The sequence below is a fragment of the Anomaloglossus baeobatrachus genome, chromosome 1 (genome assembly GCF_048569485.1).
Source record: "Anomaloglossus baeobatrachus isolate aAnoBae1 chromosome 1, aAnoBae1.hap1, whole genome shotgun sequence".
In the NCBI taxonomy this organism is placed as follows: domain Eukaryota; kingdom Metazoa; phylum Chordata; class Amphibia; order Anura; family Aromobatidae; genus Anomaloglossus; species Anomaloglossus baeobatrachus.
Window position 1 is genome coordinate 946,933,254 of NC_134353.1, and position 22,451 is coordinate 946,955,704.

A 22,451-nucleotide genomic window follows, 5' to 3' on the forward strand; every position below is an offset into this window, starting at 1 on the left:
TTGAGATAGCAAGTCTGGTCGGTCTGGTAGTGCCCACGGTTGGCCGACTGTGAGATGCTACAGATCCGGGTACCACGACCGCCTCGGCCAGTCTGGAGCGACGAGGATGACGCGGCGGCATTCGGCCCTGATCTTGCGTAACACTCTGGGCAACAGTGCCAGCGGAGGAAACGCATAAGGGAGCTGAAACTGCGACCAATCCTGAACTAAGGCGTCTGCCGCCAGAGCTCTGGGATCTTGAGACCGTGCCATGAACATTGGTACCTTGTTGTTGTGCCGGGACGCCATGAGGTCGACGTCCGGCACCCCCCAGCGGCAACAGATCTCCTGAAACACGTCCGGGTGAAGGGACCATTCCCCTGCGTCCATGCCCTGGCGACTGAGATAATCTGCTTCCCAGTTTTCCACGCCTGGAATGTGAACTGCGGAGATGGTGGAAGCCGTGGCTTCCACCCACATCAAAATCCGCCGGACTTCCTGGAAGGCTTGCCGGCTGCGTGTGCCGCCTTGGTGGTTGATGTATGCCACCGCTGTGGAGTTGTCCGACTGAATTCGGATCTGCTTGCCCCTCAACCACTGCTGGAACGCTTTCAGGGCAAGATACACTGCCCGTATTTCCAGAACATTGATCTGAAGCGAGGACTCTTGCTGGGTCCACGTACCCTGAGCCCTGTGGTGGAGAAAAACCGCTCCCCACCCTGACAGACTCGCTTCCGTCGTGACTACTTCCCAGGATGGGGGTAGGAAGGATTTCCCCTTCGATAATGAAGTGGGAAGGAGCCACCACCGAAGGGAAGCTTTGGTCGCCTGAGAGAGGGAGACGGTCCTGTCGAGGGACGTCGGCTTCCTGTCCCATTTGCGTAAGATGTCCCATTGAAGGGGACGCAGGTGAAACTGCGCGAAAGGGACTGCCTCCATTGCTGCCACCATCTTCCCCAGGAAGTGCATGAGGCGCCTCAAGGGGTGTGACTGGCCTTGAAGGAGAGATTGTACCCCTTTCTGTAGTGACTGCTGCTTGATCAGCGGAAGCTTCACTATCGCTGAGAGGGTATGAAACTCCATGCCAAGATATGTCAGCGATTGGGCCGGTGTCAGATTTGACTTTGGAAAATTGATGATCCACCCGAAACCCTGGAGAGTCTCCAGGGTAGCGTCGAGGCTGCGTTGGCATGCCTCTTGAGAGGGTGCCTTGATCAGCAGATCGTCCAAATACGGAATCACCGAGTGACCCTGCGAGTGTAGGAGCGCTACTACAGTAGCCATCACCTTGGTAAAAACCCGTGGGGCTGTTGACAGGCCGAACGGCAGTGCCACAAATTGCAGGTGTTCGTTTCCTATAGCGAAGCGCAAGAAGCGCTGGTGCTCTGGAGCAATCGGTACGTGGAGATAAGCATCTTTGATATCGATCGATGCAAGGAAATCTCCTTGGGACATTGAGGCGATGACGGAGCGGAGGGATTCCATCCTGAACCGTCGGGTTTTTACGTGTTTGTTGAGCAGTTTCAGGTCCAGGACCGGGCGGAAAGACCCGTCCTTCTTTGGGACCACAAACAAGTTGGAGTAAAAACCGTGGCTCTGTTGCTGAAGAGGAACAGGGACCACCACTCCTTCCGCCTTCAGAGTGCCCAGCGCCTGCAGAAGAGCCTCGGCTCGCTCGGGAGGCGGGGATGACCTGAAGAATCGAGTCGGGGGACGAGAGGTGAACTCTAACTTGTAACCGTGAGACAGAATGTCTCTCACCCAGCGGTCTTTTATTTGTGGCAGCCAGGTGTCGCAAAAGCGGGAGAGCCTGCCACCGACCGAGGATGCTACTAGAGGAGGTCGAAAGTCATGAGGAAGCCGCTTTGTTAGCGGCGCCTCCGGTGGTCTTTTTAGGACGTGACTTAGACCGCCTTGCATCAGAGTTCCTTTGTTCCTTCTGAGACCCTTTGGACGAGGAGAATTGGGACCTGCCCGCGCCCCGAAAGGACCGAAACCTCGACTGCCCTCTCCTCTGTTGGGTATGTTCTGTTTGGGCTGGGGTAAGGATGTATCCTTTCCCTTGGATTGTTTGATGATTTCATCCAGACGCTCGCCAAACAGCCTGTCGCCAGAAATTGGCAAACTGGTTAAGCGCTTTTTGGATGCAGAATCTGCCTTCCACTCCCGTAACCACAAGGCCCTGCGGAGTACCACCGAATTGGCGGCCGCAACCGCCGTACGGCTCGCAGAGTCCAGGACAGCATTAATAGCGTAAGACGCAATTGCCGAGGTCTGAGTGGTAATGGATGCCACTTGTGGCACGGCCGCTTCAATTTGCGCCTGACCTGCTGAGATAGCTTGTAGCGCCCATACGGCTGCGAATGCTGGAGAAAAAGAAGCTCCGATAGCTTCATAGATGGATTTCAACCAGAGCTCCATCTGCCTGTCAGTGGCATCTTTGAGCGAGGCCCCATCTTCCACTGCAAGTATGGATCTAGCTGCCAGTCTGGAGATTGGAGGATCCACTTTGGGACACTGAGTCCAACCTTTAACCACGTCAGGGGGAAAAGGATAACGTGTATCCTTAAGGCGCTTAGAAAAACGCTTATCTGGACAAGCATGGTGATTCTGGACTGTCTCTCTGAAATCAGAGTGGTCTAGAAACATACTCGGTGTACGCTTGGGGAACCTGAAACGGAATTTCTCCTGCTGAGACACTGACTCCTCCGCCGGAGGAGCTGAGGGAGAAATATCCAACATTTGATTGATGGACGCAATAAGATCGTTCACTATGGCGTCCCCGTCTGGAGTATTAAGATTGAGAGCGCCCTCAGGATCAGAATCCTGATCAGCTGTCTCCGCATCATCAACCAGAGATTCCCCCCGCTGAGACCCTGAACAATATGATGTCGAGGGAAATTCTAAGCGAGCCCGCTTATTCGGTCTGGGGCTGGGGTCTAAGTCATAACCCTCAGCCTGGGATGTATGAGATACCCCGGGAGGACATTGTTGGACCAACTGAGGGGGGTCAGGGGACAATGATTCAACAGAGTCCCTTTGCTGAGATACCGGCCTGGACTGCAAGGCTTCTAGTATCTTAGCCATAGTCTCAGAGAGTTTTGCAAACTCAGTCCCCGTCACCTGGACAGTGTCAACAGGTGGCTCCCCCTGGGCCCCTCTTAGCAGAGGCTCTGGCTGAACAAGTGCCACAGGGGCCGAACAGTGCACACAATGAGGGTCAGTGGAACCTGCCGGTAGTGGGGTCATACATGCGGCGCAGGCAGCATAATAAGCCTGTGTTTTGGCACCCCTGCCTTTTGTGGGCGCCATGCTATTGTTTTCCCTGTGTAACACAATAGGGTATATAGCCAGAATGAACTGTGCTCATACAGTGTAGAGTATATACTATAAACAAATAATGTATCAATACACTACAGCACCATGGGGCTAGCACCAACAGGTGCTGCTTACCACCCGCTTTAAAGCGGTTATGAGGCCACCAGAGACCGTGTCTGGGTCTCCCAGGGTTTGTCCCTCTCTGCAGCGTCGGAGGAGCTGACAGGAATGGCTGCCGGCGTCCTGAGGAGAGGAGGGAGCCGTGGGCGTGGCCGAGAAAGTGCGGGAACTGGTGCCCGCACTGTGCACAGTGAGGGGGGGTGGAGTATGCAAATCATACTCCAGCTTTCAGTGCTGCTCGTTCCGTGCAGCGTCCCGCCCTTCCCCCTGCCTGTCAGGGCTGAGGGCGGGAGAAAGGGAAAACTAGGCCGCAAGCAAGCCGGGGACTCGATTATAAGCGTGGCTGCCGTAAAAGCGCAGCACATGCCGAAGTCCCCGGCGAACTACAAGTCCCAGCCGCGCCGCAGTTTCCCATGGCAGCGGCGGTTAGCGCGGTAGCCCCTACATATAAACACACTCAGCGACGCTGAGTGTGTAATGGCACATTTAACCCTGTCAGCGCCGCGGCCCGGTGCACTAGCACACCCAGCAAAGCTGAGGTGTTGCCGTGCGCGGTCCCCACAGGGATACAGAGTACCTTCACGTAGCAGGGCCATGTCCCTGAACGGTACCCGGCTCCTATCCAGCAGTCTCCACAGGAGTTGTGGATGAAGCACGGTCTCAGTGCCTGGAGACCGATAGGATCCCACTTCGCCCAGAGCCCTGAGGGGGATGGGGAAGGAAAGCAGCATGTGGGCTCCAGCCTCCGTACCCGCAATGGATACCTCAACCTTAACAACACCGCCGACAAGAGTGGGGTGAGAAGGGAGCATGCTGGGGGCCCTATATGGGCCCACTTTTCTTCCATCCGACATAGTCAGCAGCTGCTGCTGACCAATCTGTGGAGCTGTGCTGTGCATGTCTGCCTCCTTCGCACAAAGCAAAAAACTGAGGAGCCCGTGGGAGCACGGGGGGTGTATAGGCAGAAGGGGAGGGGCTTAACACTTTTAGTGTAATACTTTGTGCGGCCTCCGGAGGCATAGCCTATACAACCCAATTGTCTGGGTCTCCCAATAGAGCGACAAAGAAACGGCCCTTGAGATAGCAAGTCTGGTCGGTCTGGTAGTGCCCACGGTTGGCCGACCGTGAGATGCCACAGATCCGGGTACCACGACCGCCTCGGCCAGTCTGGAGCGACGAGGATGACGCGGCGGCAGTCGGCCCTGATCTTGCGTAACACTCTGGGCAACAGTGCCAGCGGAGGAAACACATAAGGGAGCTGAAACTGCGACCAATCCTGAACTAAGGCGTCTGCCGCCAGAGCTCTGGGATCTTGAGACCGTGCCATGAACGCCGGTACCTTGTTGTTGTGCCGGGACGCCATGAGGTCGACGTCCGGCACCCCCCAGCGGCAACAGATCTCCTGAAACACGTCCGGGTGAAGGGACCATTCCCCTGCGTCCATGCCCTGGCGACTAAGATAATCTGCTTCCCAGTTTTCCACGCCTGGAATGTGAACTGCAGAGATGGTGGAGGCCGTGGCTTCCACCCACATCAAAATCCGCCGGACTTCCTGGAAGGCTTGCCGACTGCGTGTGCCGCCTTGGTGGTTGATGTATGCCACCGCTGTGGAATTGTCCGACTGAATTCTGATCTGCTTGCCTTCCAGCCACTGCTGGAACGCTTTCAGGGCAAGATACACTGCCCGTATTTCCAGAACATTGATCTGAAGCGAGGACTCTTGCTGGGTCCACGTACCCTGAGCCCTGGGGTGGAGAAAAACCGCTCCCCACCCTGACAGACTCGCGTCCGTCGTGACCACCTCCCAGGATGGGGGTAGGAAGGATTTCCCTTTCGATAATGAAGTGGGAAGAAGCCACCACCGAAGGGAAGCTTTGGTCGCCTGCGAGAGGGAGACGTTCCTGTCGAGGGACGTCGGCTTCCTGTCCCATTTGCGTAGGATGTCCCATTGAAGAGGACGCAAGTGAAACTGCGCGAAAGGAACTGCCTCCATTGCTGCCACCATCTTCCCCAGGAAGTGCATGAGGCGCCTCAAGGTGTGTGACCGACCTTGAAGGAGAGATTGTACCCCTGTCTGTAGTGACCGCTGCTTGATCAGCGGAAGCTTCACTATCGCTGAGAGGGTATGAAACTCCATGCCAAGGTATGTCAGCGATTGGGCCGGTGTCAGATTTGACTTTGGAAAATTGATGATCCACCCGAAACTCTGGAGAGTCTCCAGGGTAGCGTCGAGGCTGTGTTGGCATGCCTCTAGAGAGGGTGCCTTGATCAACAGATCGTCCAAGTACGGGATCACCGAGTGACCCTGAGAGTGGAGGACCGCTACTACAGTAGCCATAACCTTGGTGAAAACCCGTGGGGCTGTTGCCAGGCCGAACGGCAGTGCCACGAACTGCAGGTGTTCGTTTCCTATGGCGAAGCGCAAGAAGCGCTGGTGCTCTGGAGCAATCGGTACGTGGAGATATGCATCCTTGATATCGATCGATGCAAGGAAATCTCCCTGGGACATTGAGGCGATGACGGAGCGGAGGGATTCCATCCGGAACCGCCTGGTCTTTACGTGTTTGTTGAGAAGTTTCAGGTCCAGGACAGGTCGGAAAGACCCGTCCTTCTTTGGGACCACAAACAAGTTGGAGTAAAAACCGTGGCCCTGTTGCTGAAGAGGAACAGGGACCACCACTCCTTCTGCCTTCAGAATGCCCAGCGCCTGCAGAAGAGCCTCGGCTCGCTCGGGAGGCGGGGATGACCTGAAGAATCGAGTCGGGGGACAAGAGGTGAACTCTATCTTGTAACCGTGAGACAGAATGTCTCTCACCCAACGGTCTTTTACCCGTGGCAGCCAGGTGTCGCAAAAGCGGGAGAGCCTGCCACCGACCGAGGATGCGGAGTGAGGATGCCGAAAGTCATGAGGAAGCCGCTTTGGTAGCGGCACCTCCGGTGGTCTTTTTAAGACGTGACTTAGACCGCCATGCATCAGAGTTCCTTTGATCTTTCTGAGGCCTTTTGGACGAGGAGAATTGGGACCTGCCCGCGCCCCGAAAGGACCGAAACCTCGACTGCCCCTTCCTCTGTTGGGGTATGTTCGGTTTGGGCTGGGGTAAGGATGTATCCTTTCCCTTGGATTGTTTGATGATTTCATCCAAACGCTCGCCAAACAATCGGTCGCCAGAAATTGGCAAACTGGTTAAGCGCTTTTTGGAAACAGAATCTGCCTTCCATTCCCGTAGCCACAAGGCCCTGCGGAGTACCACCGAATTGGCGGCTGCAACCGCCGTACGGCTTGCAGAGTCCAGGACAGCATTAATAGCGTAAGACGCAAATGCCGACGTCTGAGTGGTTATGGACGCCACCTGTGGCGCGGACGTGCGTGTGGCTGCGTCAATTTGCGCTTGACCTGCTGAGATAGCTTGTAGCGCCCATACGGCTGCGAATGCTGGGGCAAAAGAAGCGCCGATAGCTTCATAGATGGATTTCAACCAGAGCTCCATCTGCCTGTCAGTGGCATCTTTGAGTGAAGCCCCATCTTCCACTGCAAGTATGGATCTAGCTGCCAGTCTGGAGATTGGAGGATCCACTTTGGGACACTGAGCCAAACTTTTGACCACGTCAGGGGGAAAGGGATAACGTGTATTATTATTATTATTATTATTATTGTTGTTTATTTATAGAGCACCATTGATTCCATGGTGCTGTACATGAGGGGGTTACATACAGAATACATGTACACGTTACAATAGACAGACTAGCACAGGGGGAAGAGGGCCCTGCCCTTGCGGGCTTACATCCTAAAGGATTTTGGGGAGGAGACAGTAGGTGGGGTGTAGGTGGGGCGGCAGCTCCGCACGGTGGTGCGGCGGCAGCTCCGCACGGTGGTGCGGCGGCAGCTCCGCACGGTGGTGGGGCGGCAGCTCCGCACGGTGGTGGGGCGGCAGCTCCGCACGGTGGTGGGGCGGCAGCTCCGCACGGTGGTGGGGCGGCAGCTCCGCACGGTGGTGGGGCGGCAGCTCCGCACGGTGGTGGGGCGGCAGCTCCGCACGGTGGTGGGGCGGCAGCTCCGCACGGTGGTGGGGCGGCAGCTCCGCACGGTGGTGGGGCGGCAGCTCCGCACGGTGGTGGGGCGGCAGCTCCGCACGGTGGTGGGGCGGCAGCTCCGCACGGTGGTGGGGCGGCAGCTCCGCACGGTGGTGGGGCGGCAGCTCCGCACGGTGGTGGGGCGGCAGCTCCGCACGGTGGTGGGGCGGCAGCTCCGCACGGGGGTGGGGCGGCAGCTCCGCACGGTGGTGGGGCGGCAGCTCCGCACGGTGGTGGGGCGGCAGCTCCGCACGGGGGTGAAGCAGTGAGGTCATTGAAGGTTATAGGCATTTCTGAACAGATGAGTCTTTAGGTTCCGTTTGAAGCTTGCGAGTGTAGTAGATAGTCTGACGTGTTGAGGCAGTGAGTTCCAGGAGACTGGGGATGCTCGGGAGAAGTCTTGGAGTCGGTTGCATGAGGAGCGAATGAGAGAGGAGGATAGAAGGAGATCTTGGGAGGACCGGAGGTTACGTTTTGGAGTGTAGCGAGAGATTAGTTCAGAGATATATGGAGGAGACAGATTATGGATAGCTTTGTAGGTCAGTGTTAGTAATTTGAATTGGATACGGTGGAAGATTGGGAGCCAGTGGAGGGACTTGCAGAGAGGAGAAGCGGGGTGGTATTGAGGAGAGAGGTGGATCAGTCGGGCAGCAGAGTTAAGGATGGACTGGAGAGGGGCGAGTGTGTTAGCAGGGAGACCACAGAGGAGGATGTTGCAGTAGTCGATGCGGGAGATTATGAGGGCGTGCACTAGAATTTTTGTAGATTGGGGATTGAGAAAAGGGCGGATTCTGGAGATATTTTTGAGTTGAAAACGGCAGGAGGTGGTGAGGGATTGGATGTGCGGTATGAAGGACAGGGCAGAGTCAAAGGTCACTCCGAGGCACCGAACTTTGGGTGCTGGGGAGAGCGTGATGTTATTAATTGTAATGGATAGATCAGGTGGAGAGTGCAGGGGAGATGGAGGAAAGATGATCAGTTCAGTTTTGGCCATATTGAGCTTTAGGAAGCGAGAGGAAAAGAAGGAAGATATAGCAGATAGGCACTCTGGGATTCTGGACAGCAGAGATGTGACATCTGGACCAGAGAGGTAGATCTGAGTGTCATCAGCATATAGGTGGTACTGGAAGCCATGGGACTTTATGAGTTGTCCCAGGCCAAATGTATAGATAGAAAAAAGTAAGGGTCCCAGGACAGAGCCTTGAGGGACACCAACAGAGAGAGAACGGGATGAAGAGGTTGTGTGGGAATGGGAGACACTAAAAGTGCGGTTGGAGAGGTATGAAGAGATCCAAGAGAGAGCGAGGTCTCTGACACCAAGGGAAGAGAGGATCTGTAGTAGCAGGGAGTGGTCAACAGTGTCAAAGGCTGAGGATAGGTCTAGAAGTAGGAGTACAGAGAAGTGGTTGTTAGCTTTGGCGGTAAGTAAGTCATTTGTGATTTTAGTCAGGGCAGTTTCAGTGGAATGATGTGGACGGAAGCCGGACTGTAGGTTGTCAAAGAGAGAGTTAGAGGAGAGGTGGGAGGAAAGTTCAGCATGGACGTGCTGTTCCAGGAGTTTTGAGGCAAGTGGGAGTAGCGATATGGGTCGATAGCTGGTAGTAGAGGTTGGGTCGAGGGAAGGTTTCTTTAGGATAGGTGTGACTGTTGCATGCTTAAAGGCAGAAGGGAAGGTACCAGTTGTTAGAGATAGGTTGAAGAGATGGGATAAGGCGGGAATAAGGATAGTGGTGAGGTTGGGGAGGAGGTGGGATGGGATGGGGTCAAGTGCGCATGTAGTGAGGTGCGCTTTTGAGAGAAGATGTGCAAGCTCTCCTTCGGTGATAGTGGGGAGGAAGTTTATGGGGGAGGGGCAGTGGTCTGTTATATAAAGGGGTTGTGGTGGTTCAGCAGAAAAGACTTGTCTGGTTTGGTCGATCTTTTCTTTGAAATATGTGGCAAATTCTTCTGCGGAGATGAGGGAGGTTGGAGGGGGCAGCGGTGGGCGAAGGAGGGAGGTAAAAGTGTTAAATAGCTGTTTGGGGTTGTGTGTTAAAGAGGATATGAGGTTTTTGAAGTAATTCTGTTTAGCCGAGGTAAGGGCCAAGCGAAATGTGTGAATTGCATTTTTGAATGTGGTGAAGTCTTCCTGGGAGTGCGTTTTCTTCCAGCGCCGCTCTGCGGCTCTAGACACTTGCCGTAGTTTTTTAGTGAGGCTGTTGTGCCAGGGTTGTCTATTGATTCGTCTTGCTCTGCCGTTCACAAGAGGAGCGACTGAATCAATAGCTGATGTGAGAGTGGCGTTGTAGAAAATGGTGGCACTGTTTGTGTCGTGGAGTGAAGATATGGAGGACAGCGGTAGGATAGAGTCAGAAAGGGTGTGTATGTTGATGTGTGCAAGGTTTCTGCGGGGGTGTGATATGTGCTGGACAGGGGGGGCAGGTGAGGAGGACAGGGCTGAAAAGGTCAGCAGATGGTGGTCAGATAAGGGGAGAGGGGAGGTAGTGAGGTTAGATAGAGAGCAGAGACGGGTGAAGATAAGGTCTAGTGTGTGGCCATCTTTGTGGGTGGCAGAGGCGGACAACTGAGTTAGACCAAAAGATGAGGCGAGGGAGAGGAGTTTGGAGGCCGCTGACTGGTGGGTGTCAGTGGGGATGTTGAAGTCACCCATGATGATAGTGGGGATGTCAGCAGAGAGAAAGTGTAGAAGCCAGGCGGAGAACTGGTCGATAAAGGCAGTGGTTGGGCCCGGGGGTCTGTATATGACGGCCACTTGGAGGTTGGAGGGAGAGTAGATGCGGACAGAGTGCACTTCAAAGGAAGGCAGGACAAGGGAGGGTAGAGGTGGCATTGGGGTGAAGCTGCAGTTGTTAGAAAGGAGGAGGCCCACTCCTCCACCCTGTCTATTGCCAGGGCGAGGGGTGTGGGTGAAGTGGAGGCCGCCGTAGCACAGCGCAGCAGGGGAGGCAGTGTTGGATGGTGTCAGCCATGTTTCGGTGAGGGCCAGAAAGGATAGATTGCTAGAGATAAAGAGGTCGTGAATGAAGTGCAGTTTATTACAGATGGAACGGGCATTCCAGAGCGCTCCAGAGAGAGGGGGCTGCGGAGTGGCAGAGAGGGGAATGGATTTTATGTTGGAGAGGTTGCGGTAGTTACTACTAGATGGGGAGCGGTAGGGGGGTGATAAAGAGGAGTGTCCCATCTGTGGGGGTCCAGGATTGGGAGATATGTCACCAGCAGTGAGGAGAAGTAGAGAAAGGGAGAGCAGGTGGGAGAAGGAGAGTGGACGGCCTAGTCTGCGCGATACTAGAAGCGATCTGTGGTTTAGGAGCAGGTCAGCAGATGAGGACAGGTGGGGAGGTAAGAGGGAAGGGGAGATGAATATTTGTTTGGAGAGTGCTGGGGTTTGGGGATAGCGAAGGAGAGTGAGGAGGAGTGGAGCAAAGACTGTGAGGGCGTAAGTGAACATGGTGTGAATTGGGTTTTCAAGTGGGAATAAGGGGGAAGGAGCAAAATGCAAGTGAAAGACACAGTTAAAGAAGTAGAGTTCACCTTCTGGTCACTTCTGGGACATTTCTGGTATATTTCTGAGCACTTATGAAGCACTTGTAGAAGTACACAGACCAAGGTACACAGACCTAATGCCCTAAATTTATACCTGTATCCTTAAGGCGCTTAGAAAAACGCTTATCTGGACAAGCATGGTGATTCTGGACTGCCTCTCTGAAATCAGAGTGGTCCAGAAACATACTCTGTGTACGCTTGGGAAACCTGAAGCGGACTCCTCCACCGGAGGAGCTGAGGGAGAAATATCCAACATACGATTGATGGACGCAATAAGGTCGTTCACTATGGCATCCCCGTCCGGAGTATCAAGATTGAGAGCGGCCTCAGGATCAGAATCCTGATCAGCTGTCTCCGCATCATCAACCAGAGATTCCCCCCGCTGAGACCCTGAACAATATGAGGATGTCAAGGGAATTGTCAAGCGAGCCCGCTTAGTCGGACTGGGGCTGGGGTCTGTGTCAGAACCCTCAGCTTGGGATCCATGAGATACCCCAGGAGGACATTGTTGGTCCAGCTGAGGTGGGCCAGGGAACAAAGATTCAACAGAGTCCCTGTGCAGAGATACCGGCCTGGACTGCAAGGCTTCTAGTATCTTAGCCATAGTCTCAGAGAGTTTTGCAAACTCCGTCCCTGTCACCTGAACAGTGTTAGCAGGTGGCTCCCCCTGGGCCCCCCTAGCAGAGGCTCTGGCTGAGCAAGTGCCACAAGGGCCGAACAGTACACACAATGAGGGTCAGTGGAACCTGTCGGTAGCGGGGTCGTACATGCGGCGCAGGCAACATAATAAGCCTGTGTTTTGGCACCCCTGTTTTTCGTGGGCGCCATGCTATTATCTTCCCTGAGCAACACAATAGGGTATATAGCCAGAAATCAACTGTGCACTATACAGTGTAAAATAAACATATAATGTTACACTACTGCACAATGGGGCTAGCACCCCAGGTGCTGCTTACCACCCGCTTAAAGCGGTTGTGAGGCCACCAGAGTCCCTGCCTGAGTCTCCCAGACTTTGTCCCCCTCTGCAGCGTCCGAGGAGCTGACAGGAATGGCTGCCGGCGTCCTGAGGAGAGGAGGGAGCCGTGGGCGTGACCCAGAAAGTGCGGGAGCTGGTGAACCGCACTGTGCACAGTGAGAGGAGTGGAGTATGCAAAGCATGCTCCAGCCCTCAGTGCTGCTCGTTCTGAGCAGCGTCCCGCCCTTCCCCTGCCTGTCAGGGCTGTGGGCGGGAGGAAAGGAAACTAGGCCGCAAAAAGCCGGGGACTCTAGTAATAAACGCGGCCGCCGTAAAAGCGCGGCCGGCGTGCAAGTCCCCGGCGCACTACAAGTCCCAGCCGCGCCGCAGTGTTTCCATGGCCGCGGCGGTTAGTGCGGCAGTCCCTATACATAAACACACTCAGCAACGCTGAGTGTGTAATGGCACATATTAACCCGGTCAGCGCCGCGGTCCCCGATGCACTAGCACACCCAGCAATGCTGGAGTGTTGCTGTGCGCGGTCCCCACGGGGACACAGAGTACCTCCAAGTAGCAGGGCCATGTCCCTGAACGATACCCGGCTCCTATCCAGCAGGCTCCACAGGAGTTGTGGATGAAGCACGGTCTCAGTGCCTGGAGACCGATAGGATCCCACTTCCACCAGAGCCCTGAGGGGGATGGGGAAGGAAAACAGCATGTGGGCTCCAGCCTCCGTACCCGCAATGGATACCTCAACCTTACAACACCACCGACAACAGTGGGGTGAGAAGGGAGCATGCTGGGGGCCCTATATGGGCCCACTTTTCTTCCATCCGACATGGTCAGCAGCTGCTGCTGACCAATCTGTGGAGCTGTGCGTGCGTGTCTGACCTCCTTCGCACAAAGCAAAAAACTGAGGAGCCCGTGGGAGCACGGGGGGTGTATAGGCAGAAGGGGAGGGGCTTAACACTTTTAAGTGTAATACTTTGTGCGGCCTCCGGAGGCATAGCCTATACACCCAATTGTCTGGGTCTCCCAATAGAGCGACAAAGAAAGGAAATGTATACATTCTAGCTGTGCTGATACACAGCCTATATTACTGGGAGAGACACAGAGCTCACATCCAGCCTATATTACTGGGAGAGACACACAGACCTCACATCCAGCCTATATTACTGGAGAGACACACAGAGCTCACATCCAGCCTATATTACTGGGAGAGACACACAGAGCTCACATCCAGTCTATATTACTGGGAGAGACACACAGAGCTCACATCCAGTCTATATTACTGGGAGACACACACAGAGCTCACATCCAGTCTATATTACTGGGAGAGACACAGAGCTCACATCCAGTCTATATTACTGGGAGAGACACACAGAGCTCACATTCAGTCTATATTACTGGGAGAGACACACAGAGCTCACATCCAGTCTATATTACTGGGAGAGACACACAGAGCTCACATCCAGCCTATATTACTGGGAGAGATACACAGAGCTCACATCCAGTCTATATTACTGGGAGAGACACACAGAGCTCACATCCAGCCTATATTACTGGGAGAGACACACAGAGCTCACATCCAGCCTATATTACTGGGAGAGACACACAGAGCTCACATCCAGTCTATATTACTGGGAGAGACACACAGAGCTCACATCCAGTCTATATTACTGGGAGAGACACACAGAGCTCACATCCAGTCTATATTACTGGGAGAGACACACAGAGCTCACATCCAGTCTATATTACTGGGAAAGACACACAGAGCTCACATCCAGTCTATATTACTGGGAGAGACACACAGACCTCACATCCAACCTACCGTATTTTTCGGACCATAAGACGCACTTTTTTTCCCCCAAATGTTGGGGGAAAGTTGGGGGTGCGTCTTATGGTCTGACTATAGGGCTGCGGCCGGGAATGAGGGTGCTGCAGGTCATCGGGGGCACGAGCAGGCAGCAGCAGCACCTGCCGTGACCACGTGGGCCCGCTCATTACATATGCACGCCCATCCTCCCGCCCATCTCTCAGCGCTGAAGCCGGCACTGACAGGTAGGCGGGAGGACGAGCGGGGACGCGCGCATAGCAAAGAGCCGGCCGCATGATCACCCCTGGTAATTACAGCCTGGAGTGATCATGTGCGGCTGTATTCACTGCTCCCCGCGCGTCATTACCAGCGCGGGGTGCAGTGAATCAGTACACTCACCCGTCCCCGTGTGTGGAGCCGCCCCCCTGCTGCACGCGATGTCTTCCTGTCTGTGCCGGTCAGCTGATCTGTGCTGAGCTGGTCAGCTGATCGGCACAGACAGGAAGACATCGCGTGCTGCAGGGGAACGGCTCCACACACACAGATCAGCGTGCCAGAGAGGAAGATGATCGGTGCTGCAGGAAGTGAGGAAAAGGTGAGTATAAACGTTTATTTTTTTCTCTGTGCTATAGGATACAGGCCATATACCAGGATGGTATATGAGCACGATGGGGGCATATAGCAGGATGGGAGTATGTGAACAGGCTGGATGGGGGGGGGGGGGGGGGTATGTGAACAGGCTGGATGGGGGGGGGGGGGTATGTGAACAGGCTGGATGGGGGGGGGGGTATGTGAACAGGCTGGATGGGGGGGGGGGGTATGTGAACAGGCTGGATGGGGGGGGGGTATGTGAACAGGCTGGATGGGGGGGGGGTATGTGAACAGGCTGGATGGGGGGGGGTATGTGAACAGGCTGGATGGGGGGGGGGTATGTGAACAGGCTGGATGGGGGGGGGTATGTGAACAGGCTGGATGGGGGGGGGTATGTGAACAGGCTGGATGGGGGGGGGGTATGTGAACAGGCTGGATGGGGGGGGTATGTGAACAGGCTGGATGGGGGGGGGTATGTGAACAGGCTGGATGGGGGGGGGTATGTGAACAGGCTGGATGGGGGGGGTATGTGAACAGGCTGGATGGGGGGGGGTATGTGAACAGGCTGGATGGGGGGGGGTATGTGAACAGGCTGGATGGGGGGGGGGATATGTGAACAGGCTGGATGGGGGGGGGTATGTGAACAGGCTGGATGGGGGTTTATAGCAGGATCATATACAAGGCAGGAGGATCATTACCAGGATGGGGTACCTTAGTAGAGAATTTGGGGACATTACCCCCATAACAGTGTCAGCAGCAGATCCTCGCCCCATAACAGTGTGTCATGACCACATTTTTTGCTTAAAGTTTTATTTTCCCATTTTCCTCCTCTAAAACCAGGGTGCATCTTATAGTACGGTGCGTCTTATAGTCCGAAAAATACGGTATATTACTGGGAGAGGCATACAGAGCTCACATCCAGCTTATATTACTGGAAGAGACACACAGACCTCACATCCAGAATATATTACTGGGAGAGACACACAGAGCTCACATCCAGCCTATATTACTGGGAGACACACAGACCTCACATCCAGCCTATATTACTGGGACAGACACACAGAGCTCACATCCAGTCTATATTACTGGGAGAGACACACAGAGCTCACATCCAGCCTATATTACTGGGAGAGACACACAGAGCTCACATCCAGCCTATATTACTGGGAGAGACACACAGAGCTCACATCCAGCCTATATTACTGGGAGAGAGACACAGAGCTCACATCCAACCTATATTACTGGGAGAGACACACAGAGCTCACATACAGCCTATATTACTGGGAGAGACACACAGAGCTCACATCCAACCTATATTACTGGGAGAGACACACAGAACTCACATACAGCCTATATTACTGGGAGAGACACACACAGACCTCACATCCAGCCTATATTACTGGGAGAGACACAGAGCTCACATCCAGCCTATATTACTGGGAGAGACACACAGAGCTTACATCCAGCCTATATTACTAGGAGAGACACACAGAGCTCACATCCAACCTATATTACTGGGAGACATACAGAGCTCACATCCAGCTTATATTACTGGGAGAGACACACAGAGCTCACATCCAGCCTATATTACTGGGAGAGAGACACAGCTCACATCCAGCCTATATTACTGGGAGAGACACACAGAGCTCACATCCAGCCTATATTACTGGGAGAGAGACACAGCTCACATCCAGCCTATATTACTGGGAGAGAGACACAGCTCACATCCAGCCTATATTACTGGGAGAGAGACAGCTCACATCCAGTCTATATTACTGGGAGAGACACACAGAGCTCACATCCAGCCTATATTACTGGGAGAGACACAGAGCTCACATCCAGCCTATATTACTAGGAGAGACACAGCTCACATCCAGCCTATATTACTGGGAGAGACACCGCTCACATCCAGCCTATATTACTGGAGGAGAGACACAGACCTCACATCCAGCCTATATTACTGGGAGACACACACAGATCTCACATCCAGCCTATATTACTGGGAGAGACACACAGAGCTCACATCCAGCCTATATTACTGGGAGAGACACACACAGAGCTCCCCATGCAGCCTATATTACTGGGAGAGACACAGAGCTCACATCCAGCCTATATTACTGGGAGAGACACACAGAGCTCACATTCAGCCTATATTACTGGGAGAGACACACACAGACCTCACATCCAACCTATATTACTGGGAGAGACACACAGAGCTCACATCCAGCCTATATTACTGGGAGAGACACAGACCTCACATCCAGCCTATATTACTAGGAGAGACACAGAGCTTACATCCAGCCTATATTACTGGGAGAGACCCACAGCGCTCACATCCAGCCTATATTACTGGAGAGACACACACACACACACACACACACACAGAGCTCACATCCAGCCTATATTACTGGGAGAGAGACACAGCTCACATCCAGCCTATATTACTGGGAGACACACACATAGCTCACATCCAGCCTATATTACTGGGAGAGACAGCTCACATCCAGCCTATATTACTGGGAGAGACACACAGAGCTCAAATCCAGCCTATATTACTGGTAGAGACACACAGACCTCACATCCAGCCTATATTACTGGGAGAGAGAGACAGCTCACATCCAGCCTATATTACTGGGAGACACACAGACCTCACATCCAGCCTATATTACTGGGAGAGACACACAGAGCTCACATCCAGCCTATATTACTGGGAGAGAGAGACAGCTCACATCCAGCCTATATTACTGGGAGAGACACACAGAGCTCACATCCAGCTTATATTACTGGGAGAGACACACAGACCTCACATCCAGCCTATATTACTGGGAGAGACACACACAGAGACCTCACATCCAGCCTATATTACTGGGAGAGAGAGACACAGCTCACATCCAGCCTATATTACTGGGAGACACACACATAGCTCACATCCAGCCTATATTACTGGGAGAGACACATAGACCTCACACATCCAGCCTATATTACTGGGAGAGACATACAGAGCTCACATCCATCCTATATTACTGGGAGAGACACACAGACCTCACATCCAGCCTATATTACTGGGAGAGAGACACAGAGCTCACATACAGCCTATATTACTGGGAGAGAGACACAGCTCACATCCAGCCTATATTACTGGGAGAGACACACAGAGCTCACATCCAGCCTATATTACTGGGAGAGACACAGAGCTCACATCCAGCCTATATTACTGGGAGAGACACACAGACCTCACATCCAGCCTATATTACTGGGAGAGAGACACAGCTCACATCCAGCTTATATTACTGGGAGAGAGACAGCTCACATCCAGTCTATATTACTGGGAGAGACACACAGAGCTCACATCCAGCCTATATTACTGGGAGAGACACAGAGCTCACATCCAGCCTATATTACTAGGAGAGACACAGCTCACATCCAGCCTATATTACTGGGAGAGACACCGCTCACATCCAGCCTATATTACTGGAGGAGAGACACAGACCTCACATCCAGCCTATATTACTGGGAGACACACACAGATCTCACATCCAGCCTATATTACTGGGAGAGACACACAGAGCTCACATCCATCCTATATTACTGGGAGAGACACACACAGAGCTCCCCATCCAGCCTATATTACTGGGAGAGACACAGAGCTCACATCCAGCCTATATTACTGGGAGAGACACACAGAGCTCACATCCAGCCTATATTACTGGGAGAGAGACACACAGACCTCACATCCAACCTATATTACTGGGAGAGACACACAGAGCTCACATCCAGGATATATATCTGGGAGACACACAGAGCTCACATCCAGCCTATATTACTGGGAGAGAGACACACAGACCTCACATCCAACCTATATTACTGGGAGAGACACACAGAGCTCACATCCAGCCTATATTACTGGGAGAGACACAGACCTCACATCCAGCCTATATTACTGGAGAGACACACACACACACAGAGCTCACATCCAGCCTATATTACTGGGAGACACACAGCGCTCACATCCAGCCTATATTACTGGGAGAGAGACACACAGACCTCACATCCAGCCTATATTACTGGGAGAGAGACACACAGACCTCACATCCAGCCTATATTACTGGGAGAGACACAGAGCTCACATCCAGCCTATATTACTGGGAGAGACACACAGACCTCACATCCAGCCTATATTACTGGGAGAGAGACACAGCTCACATCCAGCCCATATTACTGGGAGAGAGACAGCTCACATCCAGTCTATATTACTGGGAGAGACACACAGAGCTCACATCCAGCCTATATTACTGGGAGAGACACAGAGCTCACATCCAGCCTATATTACTAGGAGAGACACAGCTCACATCCAGCCTATATTACTGGGAGAGACACCGCTCACATCCAGCCTATATTACTGGAGGAGAGACACAGACCTCACATCCAGCCTATATTACTGGGAGACACACACAGATCTCACATCCAGCCTATATTACTGGGAGAGACACACAGAGCTCACATCCATCCTATATTACTGGGAGAGACACACACAGAGCTCCCCATCCAGCCTATATTACTGGGAGAGACACAGAGCTCACATCCAGCCTATATTACTGGGAGAGACACACAGAGCTCACATCCAGCCTATATTACTGGGAGAGAGACACACAGACCTCACATCCAACCTATATTACTGGGAGAGACACACAGAGCTCACATCCAGGATATATATCTGGGAGACACACAGAGCTCACATCCAGCCTATATTACTGGGAGAGAGACACACAGACCTCACATCCAACCTATATTACTGGGAGAGACACACAGAGCTCACATCCAGCCTATATTACTGGGAGAGACACAGACCTCACATCCAGCCTATATTACTGGAGAGACACACACACACACACAGAGCTCACATCCAGCCTATATTACTGGGAGACACACAGCGCTCACATCCAGCCTATATTACTGGGAGAGAGACACACAGACCTCACATCCAGCCTATATTACTGGGAGAGACACACAGAGCTCAAATCCAGCCTATATTACTGGGAGAGAGAGACAGCTCACATCCAGCCTATATTACTGGGAGACACACATACCTCACATCCAGCCTATATTACTGGGAGAGACACACACAGACCTCACATCCAACCTATATTACTGGGAGAGACACACAAAGCTCACATCCAGCCTATATTACTGGGAGAGACACACAGAGCTCACATCCAGCCTATATTACTGGGAAAGACACACAGACCTCACATCCAGCCTATATTACTGGGAGAGACACACACAGAGACCTCACATCCAGCCTATATTACTGGGAGAGAGACACACAGCTCACATCCAGCCTATATTACTGGGAGAGAGACACACAGCTCACATCCAGCCTATATTACTGGGAGACCCACACAGACCTCACATCCAGCCTATATTACTGGGAGAGACACACAGACCTCACATCCAGCCTATATTACTGGGAGACACACAACTCAAATCCAGCCTATATTACTGGGAGAGACATACAGAGCTCACATCCATCCTATATTACTGGGAGAGACACACAGACCTCACATCCAGCCTATATTACTGAGAGACACACACATAGCTCACATCCAGCCTATATTACTGGGAGAGACAGTTCACATCCAGCCTATATTACTGGGAGAGACACACAGACCTCACATCCAGCCTATATTACTGGGAGAGACACACACAGAGCTCACATCCAGCCTATATTACTGGGAGAGTGACACAGCTCACATCCAGCCTATATTACTGGGAGACACACAGACCTCACATCCAGCCTATATTACTGGGAGAGACACAGACCTCACATCCAGCCTATATTATACTGGGAGAGACACACAGATCTTACATCCAGCCTATATTACTGGGAGACACAGAACTCACATCCAGTCTATATTACTGGGAGACACACAGAGCTCACATCCAGACTATATTACTGGGAGAGACACACAGATCTCACACCCAGCCTATATTACTGGGAGACACACAGAGATCACATCCAGCCTATATTACTGGGAGAGAGACAGCTCACATCCAGCCTATGCTTACTTCCTCACAAATCTGTGGCTGCATGAAAATGGTTGAGGATATGAAGGCTATAATATATATATCTATATATACAACTATCGAGAGAGAGATCGAGAGAGAGATCGAGAGAGAGATCGAGAGAGAGATCGAGAGAGAGAGAGTGTGACGGGGTGTACAGCAGAGCAAGGAGAGACAACAGGCCGAGGATGATCCAACAGGTTTACTAACAGGAATACAGGAACAGCACACGACAAGTCCAAATAAAACAGATTCGGGGGCACCTCCCGATAATCCAAAGTGCCAGATCACGACGTAATAGTCCTTTTCAGAGTCCCAGAAATCCCACACAATCCACTGGACGGCGAGATCTGTCCGCAGAATCAGATCTCGCTCCCAACCTCTTCAAAACTCAGCTCCCAACTAACTGAACTAATGTTCTTCTCTCCTGGGATCAGCCCCTTAGTTGGGCACACCTCCCCCTGGCCATTTAATGCATGAATGGAAATTAGACTGCTGGCTCTGTTCTGTTTACCAAGTTGTAGATTGGAGAAGTCCCATGCTGAGAAGAACAATATATATATGCAATCCCCACCAAATCAATGACAATAGCTACTGCTGAAGCCTGAGTGCAAGATGATACAGGCTTGGGGGAAGGTATAGTCACTTACATCCCAATACATAGTATTACAGCAAATACAGTGAGAAGGTAAAATACATCACATGGCATCTTATACAAAAATATGGGATGGGGAAAACTACATACAGAGAGAGATCGAGAGAGAGATCGAGATAAAGATAGATACTAGCTGTACTCCCCGGCTTCGCCCGGGTTAATAATTGCTGTTAACAAAATAGAATGTATTAATATTCCCGGGATAGTAACTGTCTCTCCCATTCTCTGTCTCCCCCTCTGTATATATCTCTCTGTCTCTCTCTCTCTCTTTGCCTGTCTCTGTCTTCTCAGTCTGTCTCAATCTCTTTCCCTGTCTGTCTATCTGTGTCACTTTCCCTCTCTTTCCCTGTGTCTGTCTGTCTCTTTACCTGTGTGTCTCTTTCCCTCTCTTTCCCTGTGTATCTCTTTCCCTTGTCTATGTCTGTTTCTTACCCTGTGTTTTTCCCTGGCTGCATTGTGACACGCCAACATTCCATATAAGGGCGTGGCTGTGCATTCTTCTGAAGTTCTGGCTGCACTGTGGCTCCCATCTCCATTCACTTTAATGGAGGCAGGTTTTTTGGTGAAAAACTGTAAAGAGCGGGGTTAAAATTTCCCCTCAAAACATAGCCTATGACGCTCTCGGGGTCCAGACGTGTGAGTGTGCAAAATATTGTGGCTGTAGCTGCGACGGTGCAGATGCCAATCCCGGACATACACACACACACACACATTCAGCTTTATATATTAGATATATATCTTTCTCTCTCTCTTTATCTATCCCTCTATCTATATCTATGGAAAATGTAGGCGTTTTATTTGGGTTTAACATTACCTGAGCTACCAAATCCTCTGCTGCCAGAATCATTGTCTCCTAGAATGACAATTTGTACGGCAAATTAGTCACAAAGTAATTAAACTAGTAATCTGAGGAGAAGAAAATAAATTACCTTTTCTATTAAAGTCTCTTCGGTTATCATATCCTCCACCGTCACCTTAAAAAAAAAAAAAAAAAAAAAAAAACATATCCATCTTATACACACAAGAACGGCAGCGCTTAGATATTCATTATTTAACTCCAGCATCAAATTGTCAGTATTTGGGGAATTTATGTGAAAATTATTTTAACATGTAAAGAATGGGCCAAAGAAATACTCGATTCAAGGGTGCTGATTTTGGGAAGGAAGGGGGCACGGTCAAATAATTACCTGTTCTTCCAAAATTTCTTTGGTTGTTACCATCGTCGTGGTCACCTAAAGAGTAAAATATTTAATGCTAAGTAAAACTACATTTTCTAGGCAGAAAAGTGACACCTTACATAAAGGCATTACATGTGTAAAAAAGAGAATTTTGTTACTTAC

General features: G+C 52.1%; 1 protein-coding gene across 9 annotated transcripts in view; it reads right to left on the bottom strand.

Moving 5' to 3' along the window:
- DDX4 (DEAD-box helicase 4) overlaps window positions 1-22,451 on the bottom strand; it is a 388,261-nt gene that overhangs the window by 196,377 nt on the left and 169,433 nt on the right. For all 9 annotated transcript variants that reach the window (XM_075328899.1, XM_075328957.1, XM_075328939.1 and 6 more), the window contains 3 exons: window positions 22,299-22,343; window positions 22,041-22,085; window positions 21,926-21,964 (listed from right to left, as the gene is read on the bottom strand). In XM_075328899.1, coding sequence (XP_075185014.1) covers window positions 21,926-21,964; window positions 22,041-22,085; window positions 22,299-22,343 — 129 coding nt within the window. The remainder of the gene's footprint in view (window positions 1-21,925; window positions 21,965-22,040; window positions 22,086-22,298; window positions 22,344-22,451) is intronic.